The sequence below is a fragment of the Artemia franciscana genome, unplaced genomic scaffold (genome assembly GCF_032884065.1).
Source record: "Artemia franciscana unplaced genomic scaffold, ASM3288406v1 PGA_scaffold_38, whole genome shotgun sequence".
Classification (NCBI taxonomy): domain Eukaryota; kingdom Metazoa; phylum Arthropoda; class Branchiopoda; order Anostraca; family Artemiidae; genus Artemia; species Artemia franciscana.
The window spans coordinates 1,497,376-1,516,584 of NW_027062676.1; the positions used below are offsets into that span (position 1 = coordinate 1,497,376).

Sequence of the window (19,209 nt, forward strand, 5' to 3'; positions counted from 1 at the left end):
ACCATGACAACATAACAGCATAACAACATACAACGTAAGTGAATTACCTCAATTCAAAAAATGGCCAAAGAGGGTCAAAAACACCAATCATTTGCCGAGTTTTAAGAGATATATCTTTAGATAAATGTTTCAGTCGAGAGGGCGCATCAACGATATCAAATTTAGAAAACGACTGTTTGATTCCGATATCACCTAGGCAGACGCAACAAATACTTGCAATACTTAAAATATCCTGAGCGTATTTTCTTTGTATCCTTCTTGCGAAGGAGGAAAGCAAAACCAGAAAGATAAAAAACAGCAGGGGCACAAATCCAACGCGTATCCATTTCGCGTATCCAACCCGCATACTTTTCAGCACGCTGGACGTAATAGCGGAGCAAGTAGACGAAAGTGACGTGGAAAAAGAGAGACCCAACCATTTAATACTTGCTGAACATGGTATAGTTGAAGAACCCAAGCAAATGCGTACTAGCCATCTCATTCTTTCTCTAATTATAGCCCTAAGAAGCGGGATTGAACCACATTTTTCTTACAGCTTACTGTTTGAAATACGGTCAGTCAGTCAGATAAACGAACCGATCCTTAAGCAATTTCTCTGGAAAGCATCTAGCAAATCCTCCTCGGTTTTTTTGGAGTGCCGACGCTTCAAAACCATACCTGACCATATATTGTAGCTTCCAATATTCTAATTTTGGTTAGCAGACTTATCTTCCTATTCTTCCAAACTTTTTTCAACTGTGAGAATCTGTCCACTTGATCGGTCTTCCCGTAACCCAACATCACCTATTCACCACCATTACTTATTTCTAGTCTTAGCGGCTTAGTCTTCTTGAAATTAATTTTCAAACCTATTCTTGCACCCTTAACTCGGAAAGTCTCTAAAAGTCTATTTACTTTGCTAACATTTTCATCTAGGATTCTTAAATCATCACCATGATCTAAATCTAGGAGAGTTTTTTTCCCTATTTGATTCCGTGTTCTCTCATTGTCTTTGCTGTGCTCCTTAGGACAAAGTCCAACAAAATGATCTAATTAAATGGGGATAGAATACAACCCTGCTTAACTCCTGATTTAATGTTTGCTTCTAACCTAATTTCCTAACTTAACGCAGCTGTGTTATTCCTGTAAATAGTACTAATCACTTGAATGTATTTTTAAGGTATACCGTACTTAGGATAAGACCTTTGCTAAAGCTCTTCTGTCAGCTGAATTAAACGCTTGCTCATCTGTAAGGACTAAAGGTGTCTTGAAAACTCAGACACTTCTCAAATATTAATCTAAGAGTGAAAATTTAGTCGAAAAATCCTCTAGCCTTCCTAAAACTACTCTGTTCATCTCTTGAAGCATGTCTATAGCATCTCTATGTCTAAAAATTATCGTCATACTAAGTAATTTGCTTCCTACAGAAATCAGGCTAATGCCTCTATAATTACCACACTCACTCTTATCACCTTTCTCATGGAGGGACTTTCCTAAAATAGCTGGGTACTTCCCTTTTTTCAAAAATCATATTTATAATCAAATATTTTAATGAAATATTATAATTTTGTAACCTATTTCTACACTTACAACCACCATATATAAAAAACTCGTTTGCCTCACTATCAGCACCTGAGGCCGTATTATTTTTTTTTATCCTTTTAGTACTGTCTCTAGTTCATCCTTTCAAAATAAGTCTTCCTTCAAATCAAAAGTGACGCAAACTGTACCACCCTTTTCTATATCTTTTCCTGTAACTCTATGACGGTTTTGCACATTCTCAAAATGTTTTGTGAATCTTTCTTTAACTCTTTCCTTCTCGCTAGCTGTTGCCCCATATATATATATATATATATAATATATTATATATATATATATATATATTAATATATAATATATAATGTATAATATATACCATATATCTATCTATATAAAAATAAGTTGTCTGTCTGTGGATGTGTGGATGGATGTGTCAGGTGACGTCACCTGAAAAAACTGGATCAGGTGACGTCAAAACTGAAAAAACTAAAAAAAGGCAAAAACTACAAAAAAAACTAAAAACTAATAAAAAAAATAAAAAAGCTAAAAAACTAAAAAAACTATAAAGGTAAAAACCAATAAAAAACTAAAAAAAAAACTGAAAAAACTAAAAAAAGGCAAAAACTACAAAAAAAAACTAAAAACTAATAAAAAAAGTAAAAAAGCTAAAAAACTAAAAAAAGGTAAAAAACTAAAAAAAATAAAAAATAAAAAAAAACTAAAAAAAAGGAAAAAACTGAAAAATAAGCTAAAATAAAGGTAAAAACCAATAAAAAACTAAAAAGAAAAAAAGGAAAAAACTAATAAATGACGACACTCAAAGAGAAAGCGACCAGGACAAAAGGAATGTTCGATTAGCAATCAACAAAGCACCGGGACACAGGGAGTATAAATGACGACCAGGACAAAGCACCGGGACATAGGGAGTATAAATGACGACCAGGACATAAGTAAAAAAAAATTAACAAAACTAAAAAGAAGGTAAAAACTACAAAAAAACTAAAAAGAAAAAAAAACTAAAAACTAATAAAAAAACTAAAAAATCTAAAAATCTAAATAAACTAAAAAAGAAAAAAAAAGGAAAAAAATAAAGGAGAAAAACAAAACTAAAAAACGAATGTATATACAGACCGGTACACCGGGATACAAATGACGACCGGGACACAGGGAATATAAATGACGACCGGGACACAGGGACACAACTACAACGGGGACACCGGGGGAAACAGGGAACACGTTTGTTGTTGAAATTTTTTTTTTTTCTTCTTTTTTTTGATGTTTTCATCTAATTTTTCAAATTAGTATCTATAGGTTTTCTGTTTTGTTCTATTTCGTTAAATTTATTTTTAGCGGTCCCTCTCTCGCCAAATCATCCCCCGAGCATGTTGGAGTATTTTATTGAAGATAGCCAAGCAGGTATTGTCCTGGCAACATCAGAGTTCGTTGATAAACTGCTGCCCATCTGTAAATCGCTAAGAAAGGAGCTTGTAAACTTGGACGATGTCATTAAGGTAGCATCTCATCCCCAAACTGATGATTGGAATCCAGTAGAAGCGGAGAACGCTATGATATTGTATACAAGTGGCACAACTGGTAAACCCAAAGGTACTATTTAGTCTAAACGAATGCATGATTTTTGTCTCATAATTATTAAGCCAGCTGGCTGTATTATTATCGGACATTATCAGTGGGGATTATCAATAATGGTAGCATTTTCAGGATCGAAGCAAGTATGAAAACAACTATTTCGCTCTGCATTTCGGTTTGTTCACGAAAACACACAGTTTCTTTACATACACAACTGCTGATTAAAATCAAAACGAAGAAAGATCACCAGATAATAGAGATATGTTACTATATTCCATATCCCCCCCCCCGCGGAGGGCAATAGATATAAATCACAGTTTTAAACCACTGTGTTTTTTTATGATGTGTTTTTAGCAAAGGGTAAATTGTTCTTTTCATTATTTTCTTTTAGGATGAGAGGGTGGAAGCCCTCTTTAATACCTGATAATTTTGGTCAGGTTTGATCTCAATGGCTCAAATTAAATTTGTTCGTTCGGTGTAATGAATCAAAGATGAAAATGAAAAATACCCTGTTGTAAGTCCTGGTAAAAATAAAATTCTTAGTAGTACTTTTTCCCACCGAGAAAGTTTCTGGTGGTGCTCTTCGGAGAAAGAATAGTAAATAACAGTAGCTAAATAGAGGTAGAGAAACACTTTATTAAGTTATAGAAACTTATAAAGTAATCAGGTGGTGTACTGTAACGAAACATTATTGGCGACCACTCTTCCTTCAGCTTGTTTTCAACTTTAACTAAACACAGTAGAGTTTTGAGTTCCGAATACTTTCCTTCTTTGACCTTGTTCGTGAACGGAAATCTCCTGGGTCTACTAAATTTTTTCCATTACATTCTACATAAAACCAGTTAGTCTGGTTTCAATTTAAAAACACTTTTTTAAATTAATTTGACTGTTTTAGGCCCATTTAGGCCAAACAATCTCAATGGTGATTATAGCACTGTCCATTAAGCTCTATTCTGTTCATGCAAAATGAAAATAGCTTGTCTAGCTTGTGCTAACACTCGATAACTTTGTTTTGTTAACACAGTACTTGGTTGGCATTTCAACTGTGAACATCTATATGATTTTAGGCCGGATTAACTTTTAAATATGTTACAGTGGAATGCAGTGACCGTTAGTGATTACAAAAATTTTTGCAAAAAGTGAAATAACACATTATTATTTATTGACTATATTACTATTGGATATTTTTGCTTATTCACATAAGGCGCTGTATTATCTTTAGTTTATCTATTGAAATTGTTTGGTGGTGTACTGGCTTTTAATCTCCTCCTCCAAAAATTGCAGTGGTGTTTCCACTTATTTATTCACTAACATTATCCAAAATTTTAATTCTGCAGCGCCGTCAATATTCCAAATTCCTGGGGTGCGTTGACAGTGAGAGAGCAATTAAGGTACATTGGCAGTACTCTGCAGGTGTCTCAGGCAACCAGCAAAATAGGGGAGGGACCCACCGCAAGGGCCATACGTACCTGCCGGTATTTAGTTAACCTTAAATTGCAGGGAATAGGTGAATGGCTCCCTATGCTTCCCTTGTTCCTGGACCGACTTGGTTACCTGTGTGCTTACTTACGAATTGACGTGCTATATAGACTATGATTATAGACTGCGCATCGGATTAACTTTTTGGAGAAGATATTACATACATGGCTAGTTCTATTTATGTCTGTCCGGTGCTGAACTTTTTAAAACGGTCAATTGCGAAGGATAAAGACACTTTGATAAAGGTTTGTGCTTAATTTTTTGCAAAAGATGCAATTGAAACCTGCAAAGTTGCAATAAAGGTTTACATACTTGAAAGTAGAAGAGGATCACATCCAGCGTCATCGTTTTTTTTTCGACATTTTGGAACTGCTATGCGGCCTCAAGGAAAAGGAAGATTTGCCGATACTTGAGGTTTGCAATACTTGATCCATCGGACGTGCCTTCTTTTCCATTGGACCCCCCTACAATAGTGGCCTCACGCCTGAACGAATCCGTCCGGATGCTTAATTTTTTAGTCGAAAAACAGGAAACATGTTTGCAGAGTTCAAGCCCAGTTATCTGGCCATTGATGCCAGCTCACCAGTCCCCCTCTGTTCCTGTGGTGCTGTCAAATATTCCTGACAATATTAATATGCGAAACCCTAGAAATCAGTGTGATTCTGTGAAGAAGTTTGGCTGGGCTGACAAGGTGAAACATATTGTTAGTCGCCGAAATGGACTGGTAGTCCACATGGTTGAAGAAGATTCTGTAGTGGCAGCAGTGGCTGCAATACCTGATAGATTGAAAATTCAGGCTATGATTATAAGAACGGAGTACGCAGGTATTATTAAATTGGACATTGATTTTGAAGTTTCTCAAATCTCTATGCTTGTTGAAAGTGTAATTTCTGCGACACGCTTCGGAATTTCAGGAGTTGTGCAGCTGAAGTTTAAAAAAAGTGATGACCTGGATCATGCATTGAAGTTTGGAGTGAAGATCGAATATTGTTTATTTTATGTCACTTGACCGATCGAAAAACCCAAGCAGTGTCTCAACTGCCAAGAATTCGGACATTTCGCTCGGGAGTGTTCAAACCCGACCAACTGTAGCAGATATGCGGGTGATCATAGTGATAAGGATCATGCATGCAAAGCAGACATAAAATGTATAAACTGTGGAAAATCCCACAGAACTAACAGCTTGATTTGTGTAGAAATGAGAAAGCACCTTCCCGCTCAAGGCCAAAGAAACAATATTACAGCCCCACGGCGTTAAAAATTTATTTTAGTATTTTATCAGAACATAAATGGTGCTCGTGGAAAACTACAAATTATTGAAAATTTGTATAATGCTTTTGATATTGTGTGTCTTGCTGAGCACCTTTTAAGTGGAAATAATGTGTCATTGTTAGGGCGTTCGCCTAATTCTCAGTTTTTTCTCAGCCCAGCAAATATTACAACTGGCAGACCTTCGGGTGGTTTAGCCATTGCGATAAATAAAAAGTTTGCCGCTTCTTTGTTAGATTCAAGCGACATTTATATGAGATAGAATTTAAAAGATTCTCCATAAAATTCAAGCTACCAACAGATGGCTTGATGTCCCCTTCGCAAAAAAAAACAAGAACCTGTTGGTTTACAGAAGTATCATGGAATCACATACATGTATCGTTCTTTCTGTACACGCTTGATTTTTTTTTTTATGGAAATTAAAATCCCTTTCCACCTTCTGTCTACTTCATTGAAAGGGAACCCACTGGACCTTGATTGCTTTCTATCTGAGTTGACGCATTCTCTTAAGGTCGCCTCATCTGTATCTGTACCTTCCATGAGGATCAAAATAGGAACACAGAAACGTGGTAAGAAAGAAGATGATGAGTTGCAAGATACCAAGCACCGTCATAAGTTTTGGTTTTGGATTTGGGCCGACTGTGATCGTCCTCGCTTGGGTGTTATTTTTCCAATTGTTAATTCAACCAAACGTGAGTTCCAGAAAGCTCTCCGCCGTTGGAAAAATAGACAAGTTTAAACGGCAACTTGTGCGATAAAAAACAATCCCCAGCAGCTTTGGAGGAGAGTTTCAAAGCTCACATCAATTTCCTCCTTGCAATCTTACCCTATCGATGTCGCTTTGTGGGAAATACATTTTTCTTCACTTTTCTCCGATAATACTCCTCCGGTTGAAGCTACCTATGAAAATGCCCTCCTCTACCATATAAATCTTGGCCACCGGAGGAACTTTGTCGTTGTTACACCTTCAGCTGTCTAGACCCAAATTCGTCTAATTAAACCTGGTAAAGCCCCAGGTTAAGACGGGTGCAAACTTAACACCTCCTCTACGCTACCCCACTTCTTATGCAATATTTATCACTATTACTTCAGGCTGTTCTTTCGGAAGGTCTTGTTACCTGTGTCTTAAATAAAGGTGAAAACTCAGAAGTCCGCGAATTGTTCATACCAATTACTGTTTGCTCCACAATGGGTAATTTTTTTGAAAAGCTGATCTTCCAAGAAATAAACATGAATTGTAACCATGGGGACAACCAATTTGGATTTCGCGGAGTATGTAAAACGCACATGCAACTTTTTTGGCTATTTTAGACCGTTGTAGGATGCTGAAAAAGAACCTGTATGTGGGTGCAATCGACATTTCAAAGGCGTTTGATTCCATTATCCATTCACATGCTATTTTTCTCTATTGAGAAGTGGAATATAACCTTTTCTCTGCCGTCTCATATGGAATTGGTATGGTAATGCGTCCGTACGGGTGCGGCTAGCTAGCCAGCTGAGCAAATCCGTCACTGTTCGGAAAGGTGTGAAACAAGGATCTGTGCTTGGTCCAGCTCTTTTCAACAATGCCATCAGAACCGTTATTAAAATATTCTTCCATTTCCAATTAAGCCCTATATGGATGTCAGCCATCTCTGTTACGCAGACGATATCCTTCTATTATCAGATGATCTCCAGGTTCTCCAAATGCAATTCATACAGTTTGCTCTGGTTTTAATGAGATTGGGCTTCAAGTCGCCCCCTCTAAAACTGAGCTTCTCGTCTACGGTTCATCTCAACAACATTCTGTTACTATCAATGTTGGCCCAGAAATCATTTCTGCATCGTACTCTCTGAATTATTTAGGTCTCCAGTTTGGATCAACTGTTAAAATACTAAAACACTCGTTATCTTGGCCTTGAAAGAAAAGTTTAGAAAATCGTATAGGGTGCTTGCCCGAGTTAAGGGCCAGTTTCACAAAATAACCCTGGGCAGACTTTACAACGTTTTTTTGCACCGCATGTCTTTTTCTTAGTCCCTGTGTGGAGTTTTTTCACAATATCTAAGCGGAAGAAAATTAAATCTTTATTTTTCTGTTTTTGCATTTATCTTCTGCAATTGCCGCTCTGGACTCGCAACCAGTACATTTCGAGTACATATGGCGTTTTCGATATGTACTCAAAAATGGACCAGCTTGTGGATAGGTTCCACAAGCGTCGAGAAAATATTGTCGACTTTCCGCTTAGTTGTTTAGCTTAATTATGTTGCAAAAAATAGTTTCTTTTTTTCTTTTGTGAGTTTTTTCATGTTTATTGTTTCCATTTATTTTATTTTGCTGTATTTTTTGTACTCCTCTAAGTGCATTTTATGTATTAAAAGAGGGTTTAAATAAATTATTATTATTATTGTCGGATCCAGCAATGTTACAGCAGCCTTGCTTTTCTCTTCTTCGAACTAATGCAAGCAGTAGAACCCTTCGGCTCGTGCCCACGGGCCTAATGTTGAAATATATGTTATTTCTCTATGGCTCCTTGTATTCCATGCATTTGGCCTATAGTTTACGAACCTTTGCATTCTCCTAAAATAGTTTCTATCGTTCGTGCTTGCGACGGCATTTATTTAGATTCAGAAAAATGAAGACTAGATTAAATACCTGTCAAAAAGAATCATTCCAGACCAAAATGAAATTAATTTTTCTTCTTAGATACTATAAAGTATATGTATATTTAACTAGTAGGGTAGAATTATTAACAAGGGAACTCAGCTCTTTTTAAAGTCTCTTGTCCTTAAAAAACAAGAGCTAAGAACTCATATGGCACTTGTGACGAGGTTGGAAGAGCCAAGAGGTCATATGTTATAAGCTCTAGCAAAATTTTAAGAGTCAATAGATTGCTTTAAAAAGAAAATCAGAGGCTTAATGCCGGTCGGGATTTAAAATAAGAGCTCTGAGTCACGAGGTCCTCCTAAATATTAAAATCCATTAAGATCCGATCACCCACTCGTAAGTGAAAAATACCTCAGTTTTTCTACTTTTTTCTCTCCCTTCATCCCCCCAGATGGTCGATTCGGGGAAAACGACTTTATCAAGTCAATTGGTGCAACTCCCTGACATGCTTACGAATTTCCATCGTCCTAACACGTCCAGAAGCACCAAACTCGCCAAAGCATTGAACCCCACCACCTAATTCCATCATAGAGAGCGGATACAGTCCGGTTACGTCAATCACGTATCTACGACATTTATAGGCGTTTTCCCAGATTTCCGGTTTCCCCCTCCAACTCCCCCCAATGTCAAAAGATCTGTTCGAGATTTGAAATAAGAGCTCTGAGACATAATTTCCATCTAAATTTCATATTTCATTGAGATCCGACCACCTGTTCTTTAGTTAGAAATACCTCAATTTTTCTGATTTTTCCAAATTAACAACCCCCAGCTCCCTCAAAGAGAACAGATCCGTACCAATTATGTCAATCTCGTATCTATAACTTGTGCTTATTCTTCCCATCAAGTTTCATCCCGATCTCTCCACTCTAAGGGTTTTCCAAGATTTCCGGTTTCCAAGATTTCTGTTTCCCCCCTCCAACCCTCTATGTCCCCGGATCCGATTTGAATTGAAAATGGAGCATCTGAGACATAAGATTCTTCTATATATCAAGTTTCATTAAGATCCGATCACCCATACGTAAGATACCTCGATTTTCACGTTTTCCAAGAATTCCGGTTTCCCCCTCCAACTCCTGTCACCGGATGTCACCGGATCTCCAACTCCTGTCACTGGACCTTCAATCTCACCGGATCTGGTTGAGATTTAAAATGAGAGTTCTAAAGCACAAGATCCTTCTAGATATCAAATTTCATTAAGATTTGATCACCCGGTCGTAATTTACAAATACCTCATTTTTTCTAATTTTTCCTAATTACTCCCCCTCCCAACTCCACCAAAGGGAGTGGATCTGTTCCAGTTATGTCAGTCACCTATCTTGGACTTGTTCTTATTCTTATCTCTCCGCTTTAGGCGTTTTCCAAAATTTCCGCCCCCCTCCCTAATGACACTGGATCCGGTCGGGATTTAAAATAAGAGATATGAATTTCGAGGTCCTTCTAAATATGAAATTTCATTAAGATACGATCACTCTTTTGTAAGTCAAAAATACCTCATTTTTTTAATTTTTTGGAATCAACCCTCCCCCAACTCCCCTAAATAGAGCAGATACGTTCCGGTTATGTCATTCCCGTATCTAGGACTTGTGATTTTTTCCCACGAAGTTTCATCCCGATCCCTCCACTCTAAGCATTTTCCAATATTTTAGGTTCCCCCAACTTCCCCTTCGCTGGATCCGGTCGGGATTTAAGATAAGGGCTCTGAGACACGATGTCCTTCTAAACATCAAATTTTATTAAGATCCGATCACTCCTTCGTAAGTTAAAAATACCTCATTTTTTCTGATTTTCAGAATTAGCCCCCCCCCAGCTCACCCAAACAGAGAAGATCCGTTTCGGTTATGTAAGTCACGTATCTAGGACTTCTGCTTACTTTCCCCACCAAGTTTCATTCCGATCCCTCCATTCTAAGCGTTTTCCAAGATTTCAGGTTCCCCCCCAACTCCCCCCAATGTTACCGGATCTGGTCGGGATTTAAAATAAGAGCTCTGAGACACGATACCTTCCAAACATCAAATTTCATTAAGATCCCATCACCCGTTCGTAAGTTAAAAATACTTCTTTTTTTCTATTTTTCCGAATTAACCACCCCCCCCCCCAGATAGTCAAATCGCGAAAACGACTATTTCTAATTTAATCTGATATGCCTGGTCCGGTCCCTGATATGCCTGCCAAATTTCGTCGTCCTAGCTTACCTGGAAGTGCCTAAAGTAGCAAAACCGGGACCGACAGACAGACCGACAGAATTTAAGATTGCTATATGTCACTTGGTTAATACCAAGTGCCATAAAAATTCGAAATTTCTCGGACCGGGTGAGAGTCACTTCTCCGACATGCATTGGCCTAGAAAGCCTTTTTGATGGACTCTATTATTTAAAGCGGCTTTGTCCTGAAATTTTTATTCTGAAAATTAGACCTCTCCTACAGCGCTTAAATAAGGAATTACGTCAGTGTCAGCATGCTATTATGAGATAATGGAATGAAGAATCGTCATCTTTGCTTTTTGCATTGGTAATATTCTTTATAAATACAGTGAGAATTCACTTATTAAAAAGAAAGAAGTCTTGATGCCTAAGTACCCAAAAAAATTTGTGGCTCTTCTGGAACTTATGCGCTTGATTATTACGCTTCGACTGTTAGATTATAGTAACTGTTTGTGTCCGTAAGTTTTCCTTGAGCTAACTGCCACTGGAGTGGGTGTGGCTGAGCAATTAATAAATAATGTGCTAAAGTCCATTTCACCCCTGTGATTAACTAGACATCAAAACCTTGGCCCATATACAATCATTACCTACCGATCATAATATGCTTTATCTTGTATAAGCAGCCCTAATTGGTTCAAATTCATGATGGATAAATTTGTTGATTAGCTAAGTGTGGATGTGAATTGGGCTTACTAAACTTAGGGCCCATTTTGCTGAATTTACTGTGTCCACCACGTTTCCAAATTTACCATCTAATCTGCACTGCTTATGACAAATATAATGATTGCCTAATGGAGTATTTTTATGTAGGTGTTGTTTTGACTCACAATAATCTGATATCACAGGTGAATTGTTTGCTGGATTCCTGGGGATGGAATACAAATGACAGAATATTGCACACATTGCCTTTACATCATACCCATGGTATTGTCAATGCTCTACTATGTCCGTTGATAAAAGGAGCAAGGCAAGTCAGTGTTATTATTTCTAGAAAAAGAAATGTGAATGTGTTATCATGCATCGTGTCCTAAACATTTGCTTGGAGTTTTATGTCAGAACAGAATTAGATTTTAGCAGAGATATAGTTTTTGGAAACGGTTGTCCCATCCTGTTAATTAATACTACAATTAGCTGTAGGCTAAAAAGACATTCTCTCAAAATCAAAGATTTTTTATCATGTGAAGGTCTAATAAAGCTTCAAATGTAACCTACCTTCCATGCATACTATAAATTACTACGAATTCAAAAAAAAAAAAAAAAAAAATAACCGTAACCACCAAAAAAGAAAAAGAAAAACACTATTCAAATAATCAACTATACTCCTTCAAACACCTCAAACAGCAAAAGAAGAAGAAAAAAAAATGACGAATAATAGCTTAGAACTCACTAATAGGATGCATTTTTGCCTTGAAATTATTTATAAATTTTTCAGACCATTTTATATCATTAATTATCATATTATTACCAGTCTATAAATTTATAAATAAAATACAAATAAAAATGATAAATAATAACTTAAAACTCGTAATTAGAATACATTTTTTCCTTAACTTTATTTCTAAATTCTTCAAACTTTGCTATGTCATTAATTGTCTCATCATTAGTATTCCATAATTTTATTCCTCGATAAGTAAAGAAGAATTTAGACCTTGTAGTGATGGCAATTGGAGCAGACACCGCGTTGTTTGTTCGAGTATCATAATTGTGGCAATCAGACGTAACATGAAACATGCCTGGTCATAAAAATCCCGTAAGCCAGTAGCTGGTAAAATTTTTGTTTTCCAGACTCCAATCTCACAGAATCACTATAAGATTTATTGCAGAGTAAACAGATTTCGTTATGTTGGAGAACTTGGATTGGATTCACTAGCGACGGAAATGTCCCTAACCATACCGAAGAATAATATAAAATTTATGGGTGCATTATACAGGAATACAACAACCTTAAAATGTAATGCGGGACAAAATGTGCTGGTTTTCTATATCTAAATGCTTGACACAAGACTTTCAATCTCGCCATAATTGTATTTTAATCGAGAAATTCATAGATAATATGTAGCTGTTCTCGAGAATATCATAAAACTCTTCTTAGCCGGGTGAACTTGTAGTTTATTTACGCGCATCCCAATTGAAATTGTGTCTAGCGATTGTTTACTTTGTTCAAGGAATCCCTTCTCAGTTCTTGCAAGAGAAACAAGCGACGTGACATCAGCAAACATCGACCATGTCACTTTTTGTGGATCATGGAATAATGCAGTGAAATAATTTTTCATATTAGACATGGTTTGACTTGGGTCATTTACAACAATTAAGAATAATAGCGGTCCAAGAACAGAGCCCTGTGGAACTCAACATGTGATAAGAAAGCTTGACGAATGCTTTGAGTCAATCTAAACATGCTGTAGCCGCCCTGTTAAGAATGCACATAGAAAGTTAAGCCCAGGACCTCTTATTCTGTAGAACTCGCATTTTAGAAGTAGGAGATCATGGTCTGCTGTGGTGAAAGCTTTAATTATATCCTAAAACCCTCTAAGCTTCATCCAGCATTTGATCAATTACGCTGCTTAAATAGACAACCGCTTGTTCTGTTGTGTAACCATGTTGAAATCCGAATTGGGTAGGATTTAACACATTACGACGCTCTGAATATGCATAAAGACGGGCAGCAAAGCACTTCTCTAAAACACGTGATAGCACAGGTAGAACAGAAATCAGCCTATAATTTCCGAAATTATTTGTTTAACCACCCTTAGGAACAGGAGTCACACGAGCTAGTATAAAACAAGACGGGAAGAAGCCCTCTTTTAACGCAGAATTAATTAGGGACAAAAGTGGCTTCTGGATTAGTGGCAGAATAAATTTAACCACTCTTAACGGTATGACATCACTACCAGAGGCATTACTTTTCATTTTGTAGATGATTTGTTTCATCTCACTTAACGATACAGGTACTAAATACATTGAAACCTCAGATCCTAAATGACCAAGGTAGTCAAAAAATGCGTGGATCAGTAATACCAGACAGATTCTTTCTGCAATACGCTTTCCTGCCGCTGAGAAGTAATTTCCGAGTACCTCCGAGACATCATCAGCACTTTTTGGCATTTCACCTTCTTGTTTAACTATTTCAAGTGAGATAGTTTTTGTTAGCTGCTGAAGTACTTCTTTAATCATGCGCCATGTTTTTGCCGGACATCCCGATACTTCCTCAAACTTCCTCGAGTAAAATTCTCTTTTTTTGCTTTTCTTAATAATTGATTCAAAGCATTGCGATGATTTATTATAAATTCTATCGTTTAAATCGCATTTATGACTGATCTTTTTTTAAAGCTGGTCTCTAATACGCATCAATTTAAGAAGGTCTGCAGTAACCCATGGTTTCTTTGGGATTGTTTTACGCCGTCCTTTTTTCCTTTCACAAAGCTTTTCTAATTCACTTTGTATAATCTGGTAAAACAAATAAAACCTCTCTTCGTTATTAGATGCAATTGATAAGACATCTTCCCTGTTTATTTGAGATAGAACATTCTTATAACACAAGAGAATTGTTTTATTTGCATAATGCCACGAAAACTCATTCTTTAACCTACATCTATTTCCTAGAGGAATAGCATGTCTAGAAACCACACAAAAATGGTCAGAAGTGTCACTAGCAACAACACGGGGGGAATCAGGGTTAACATTAAAGAATATATCATCAATGCATGTTGTGGATGTGTCTGTGACACTTGTAGGTATGATTGATGGGAGTAATCCAAGCAATATGAAAATATTCAATAATCGGCTACTCTTTGCATTTATTTCAATCAGGTCAACGTTTAGATCACCCACAAGAAAACACGGGGGATTCATAGGCAGCTTCTCAAACTGCTCCTCCAAAAGATCAAAGAATTCATTATGTGAGGAAGTCGGTGGGTGGTTGAGAACTACTAAATAGCAATAATAAACACCTAAAAGAAGATGAAGCACAAGTGACTCAAACACCATCTCCCTATAAATAGTTAAATCGCTCCAAATGGCGGCTTCAATATCCGATCTAAAATATACGGCAAGGTCCCCATGTAACGTAATTGCCTATTTTTTCTGTAAAAATTATATCCTCTGGACCAAGCAACCCTGAATTATGATCATTAAGCCATATCTCAGCTAAAGCTATCACCTGAAAAATAAAAACATTAGCTATATCTTCTATAAAGCTATAACATGAATCAAGCCCTTGGCAATTCAAATAAAAAATATTGAAAAATTGCAAGGTTTACGGCATATAGGACTAATCTCACACGGTAGAACATAATTAGAATCTTCGAGCTGCAAGCGAATACTGCACCTAAGGTTCGAAATTCCACTCGAAACATCGTTATATCTACACGCAAAATCTATTTTATTACTCTCTATTTCCTTTCATTTCTGAGGTACCGAAGGATATTGAAATATATTTTTCATAACTAAGAGTTACAAGCCCTATCTTACGGTGACTCAATCTTCGACACAGATAAACACTGATCTAAAATACACCTATCAATTGTCTAACTACTTCATGAACTAAGAAAAAGAAACTCAAACTTAACTTCGCTATTATTAACAGAACAATACTTTGCTTATGGTTTAGTCGCTTAGCGCACACGACCTTTCTAACCATGCAACACCTTTCGTATCCCTTTCACCTCCTAAAGATGCACAAATATTTCTAACAAATTAAGGAATTTTCCAAATACAAATATATCGTTGAAAGGGGGAAGAAAATTCTTCTATAAAAACAAAAAACAATCCTTTCTTTAATAATACACGAGACTAGAGGGGATAGAACATAGGAGAGAAAAAAGAGACTAATTGCAATTATAATTAAATAAATTTCGCTTTAATATCACAAACCATAATCGAAAAATTTGTGGGCGTCAAATTGACAATGGACATCCATAATAAACTACAAAAAAAAATTATAACTTATTCATGTTAACAAATATGCATTAAACATAGAATAGAAGGTGATTAGCCATACCCCTGTTAAACGTGATACCTTACTATTTATTTTGGTAAATGACCAGTGAACATCTTAACAAGATAGATTTTTGTGAAGCCTGTTGAATATAAAGTAGGTGAGATATGAGTCTATTACGAAATAAAGAAATTACGAAACTAAACATTTCAACAAATACGATGACTCTGTTGGATACATTGATAAGTACTGAAAACAATTAAAACAGTGACATTATATTAAAAAAAAAATCTTGGCACTGTACTAGGTACTTTGCAATTGACTAAATATAAACTCAATCAATATAACAAAATAATACATTCTTTTACTTCCCTAATACTATGTACAAAGCAAGAAAGGATGTAAAAAAAAAAAAAAAAAAAAAAAAAAAACAGCGAGCAAGGACACTGACAAAAAAAGAAAGAAGAAAAACTATATACTTCACCCTCTTAATAATCCGCAAACTTAGGGAGTAGGAAAAGCCCCACAATATTATATTAATTCTTCACTCCATTGATTCATTCTGAGTGTCAAATTGGCGTCCACTAACGCCATCTATTGTATTGATTTTAAGTTGTGAGCGAGTAAAACAGCGGCACTCTGTACCAAGCATTAACGAACTTCGTTTTTTTGAATGAGTCAGCAACAGCATTGGAGCGGAGAACAGCCCCCCCCTCTGACGCCTTTAACATTAAGAGATAAATGGTGATATCACTCAATGGATAGAGAATATACCATTCTCCTAATTTATATATACGTAAATAAATTATCATAGACTGTTCTGGAAAATTATAAACATTTTTTTCAATAGTCTTATTTTATAGTTGTGTTATGCTGCCAAAATTTAGTGCATCTGATGTATGGAACAGTCTTCTTTCTCTGGACGAGTCCAAACAAATAACCGTCTTTATGGCAGTTCCAACCGTTTACTCAAAACTTATAGAATATTTTGAAAATCGCTGGGATTTGAATCTTGAGAAAAGAAATTTTACGAAAGCTTTGTGCTCTGAAAATATAAGACTTATGGTCAGTGGATCAGCACCATTACCTGTGCCAGTTTATGAACAGTGGAAAGAGCTAACTGGACATAACTTGCTTGAGCGATATGGTATGACAGAAATCGGAATGGCTTTGTCCAATCCACTAGATGGTGAAAGACGTCCAGGTAACTAAGTAGTAATTTATTTGTTTTTTCTTTAATTAGAAATGTGTTTAATTCTAAAAGAAATGTACGAAAAGACTGATCAGGAAATCGGACGCTTGTGTCAACAGAATTTGTTAAAAGTAAATGAAGTTGTCACATAATGTCTGTAATTGGTGAAACTAAAATTCAACTACCAAGATCATCTTACCTTCTCTCGACAATTTTTTGAATGCGTTAGTGGCGTGTTTTTTATGTCTTGAAACGATTGTTTGTGTCATTTGGCTAGTATAATAGACAAGATTTGCAAAATCAGCTTTATGTTTTTATGGCACTTGGTATTAACCAAGTGACATATAGCAATCGCAAATTCTGTTGGTCTGTCGGTCCCGCTTTTGCTACTTTAGGCACTTCCAGGTAAGCTAGGATGATGAAATTTTGGCAGGCGTATCAGGGACTGGACCAGATTAAATTAGAAATAGTCGTTTTTCCGATTTGACCATATGGAGGGGGGGGGGAGTGGGGGGCCTGTTAATTCGGAAAAATAGAAAAATTTAAGTATTTTTAACTTACAAACGGTTGATCAGATCTTAATGAAATTTGATGATTGGAAGGATATCATGTCTCAAAGCTGTTATTTTAAATCCCAACCGGATCTGGTGACATTGGGGGGGGGGAGAGCTGGGAGGGGGAAACCTAAAATCTTGGAAAACACTTAGAGTGGAGGGATCGGGATGAAACTTCGTGGGAAAAATAAGCACAAGTCCTAGATACATGCTTGGCATAACCGGAGCGGATCCACTCTCTTCGGATAGCTGGGGGGGGGGTTAATTCTGAAAAATTAGAAAAAATGAGGTATTTTTAACTTACGAACGGGTTATCGGATCTCAATGAAATTTGATATTTAGAAGAATATCGTGTCTCAAAGCTCTTATTTTACATTCCGACCGGATCTGGTGACGTCGGGGGGAGTCTTAGAAAATACTTAAAGCGGTGAGATCAGGATGAAACTGGACGGGAAGAATAGAAACCTGTCTAAGATACGTGACTGACACAACCGGACCGGATCTGCTCTCTTTGGTGGAGTTGGGGGGGAGGGGTAATTTTGGAAATTGAGGTATTTGTAACTTACGAAAGGGTGACCAGATCTTAATGAAATTTCATATTTAGAAGAATCTTGTGCTTTAAAGCTCTAATTTTAAATTCAGACCAGATCCTGTGACATTGGGGGGAGTTGGAAGAGGAAACCGGAATTCTTGGAAAACGTGAAAATTGGGGTATTTTTATCTTATGAATAGGTGATCGGATCTTAATGAAATTTGATATTTAGAAGGAATGTCTCAGAGCTCTTATTTCAAATCCCGACCAGATCTTTTGACATTGGGGGAGCCGAAGGGGGAAATCTTGGAAAACACTTGGAATGGATGAATTGGGATGAAGCTTGGTGGATAGAATAATCAAATATCCCCTGATACGTGATTGACAGAGCCGTACTGGATTTGCTCTCTTTGGGGGAGTTAGGGGGAGGGGTTCAGTGATTTGGTGAGTTTGGTGCTTCTGGACGTGCTAGGACGATGAAAATTGGTAGGCGTGTCAGGGAGCTGCACAATTTGACTTGATATAGTCGTTTTCCCAGATTCGACCATCTGGGGGGCTAAAGGGAGAGGAAAAATTAGAAAAAATTAGGTATTTATAACTTACGAGTGGGTGATCGGATCTTAATGAATTTTGATATTTAGAAGGACATCGTGACTCAGAGCTCTTATTTTAAATCCTGACCGGCATTAAGCCTCTTATTTTCTTTTTTAAATCAATCTATTGATTCATAGAGTTTTGTTAGAGCTCATACCATATGATCTCTTGGCTCTTAGCTCTTCTTGCCTCGTCACAAGTGCCATATGAGCTCTTAGCTCTGGTTTTTTCTATAAAATTATTGTTTTGCAATAAGGGAGCCAAACCTTATATTTAGGTAATGGATCATTTGTTTTTTATTTCTGGCCACTTGGAAAATATAAACTAATAAATTAGCCAGTAAATACTTTTGACTTCTTCAACGCTCCTCCTAAACAAGCAAGAGATCCATATTTACCTACTATGTGATCGGACTGAGCATTTAAAGCAGAACGAGGAATGCACTTTTAGAGACAAAAATGGGCTTTGTTGAAGAAAAAAAAAACACTAGAAAACGAATTTTATGGAAGATATACCTTCCAATTGTTATGAAAGATCAGGAATTGTAGAAACTGACAAAACTGATGCACGCCTAGAATCGGGGAGAAAGCTGCATTAGGTGGCAAGTTACAATAAAAATTTTATATTTAGGTTTTGTAGGCTAGATAACGGAGTCATTACTTCTGGATTGCCTTGTTGCATGTTGCGTTCATTGTTTTTATAA

General features: G+C 36.7%; 1 protein-coding gene across 1 annotated transcript in view; it reads left to right on the forward strand.

Moving 5' to 3' along the window:
• Positions 1-19,209, forward strand: part of LOC136041811 (malonate--CoA ligase ACSF3, mitochondrial-like) — a 41,941-nt gene that overhangs the window by 11,676 nt on the left and 11,056 nt on the right. The window contains exons 4-6 of the mRNA XM_065726574.1: positions 2,869-3,123; positions 11,509-11,665; positions 16,498-16,838. Of these exons, the coding sequence (XP_065582646.1) occupies positions 2,869-3,123; positions 11,509-11,665; positions 16,498-16,838 (753 nt within the window). The remainder of the gene's footprint in view (positions 1-2,868; positions 3,124-11,508; positions 11,666-16,497; positions 16,839-19,209) is intronic.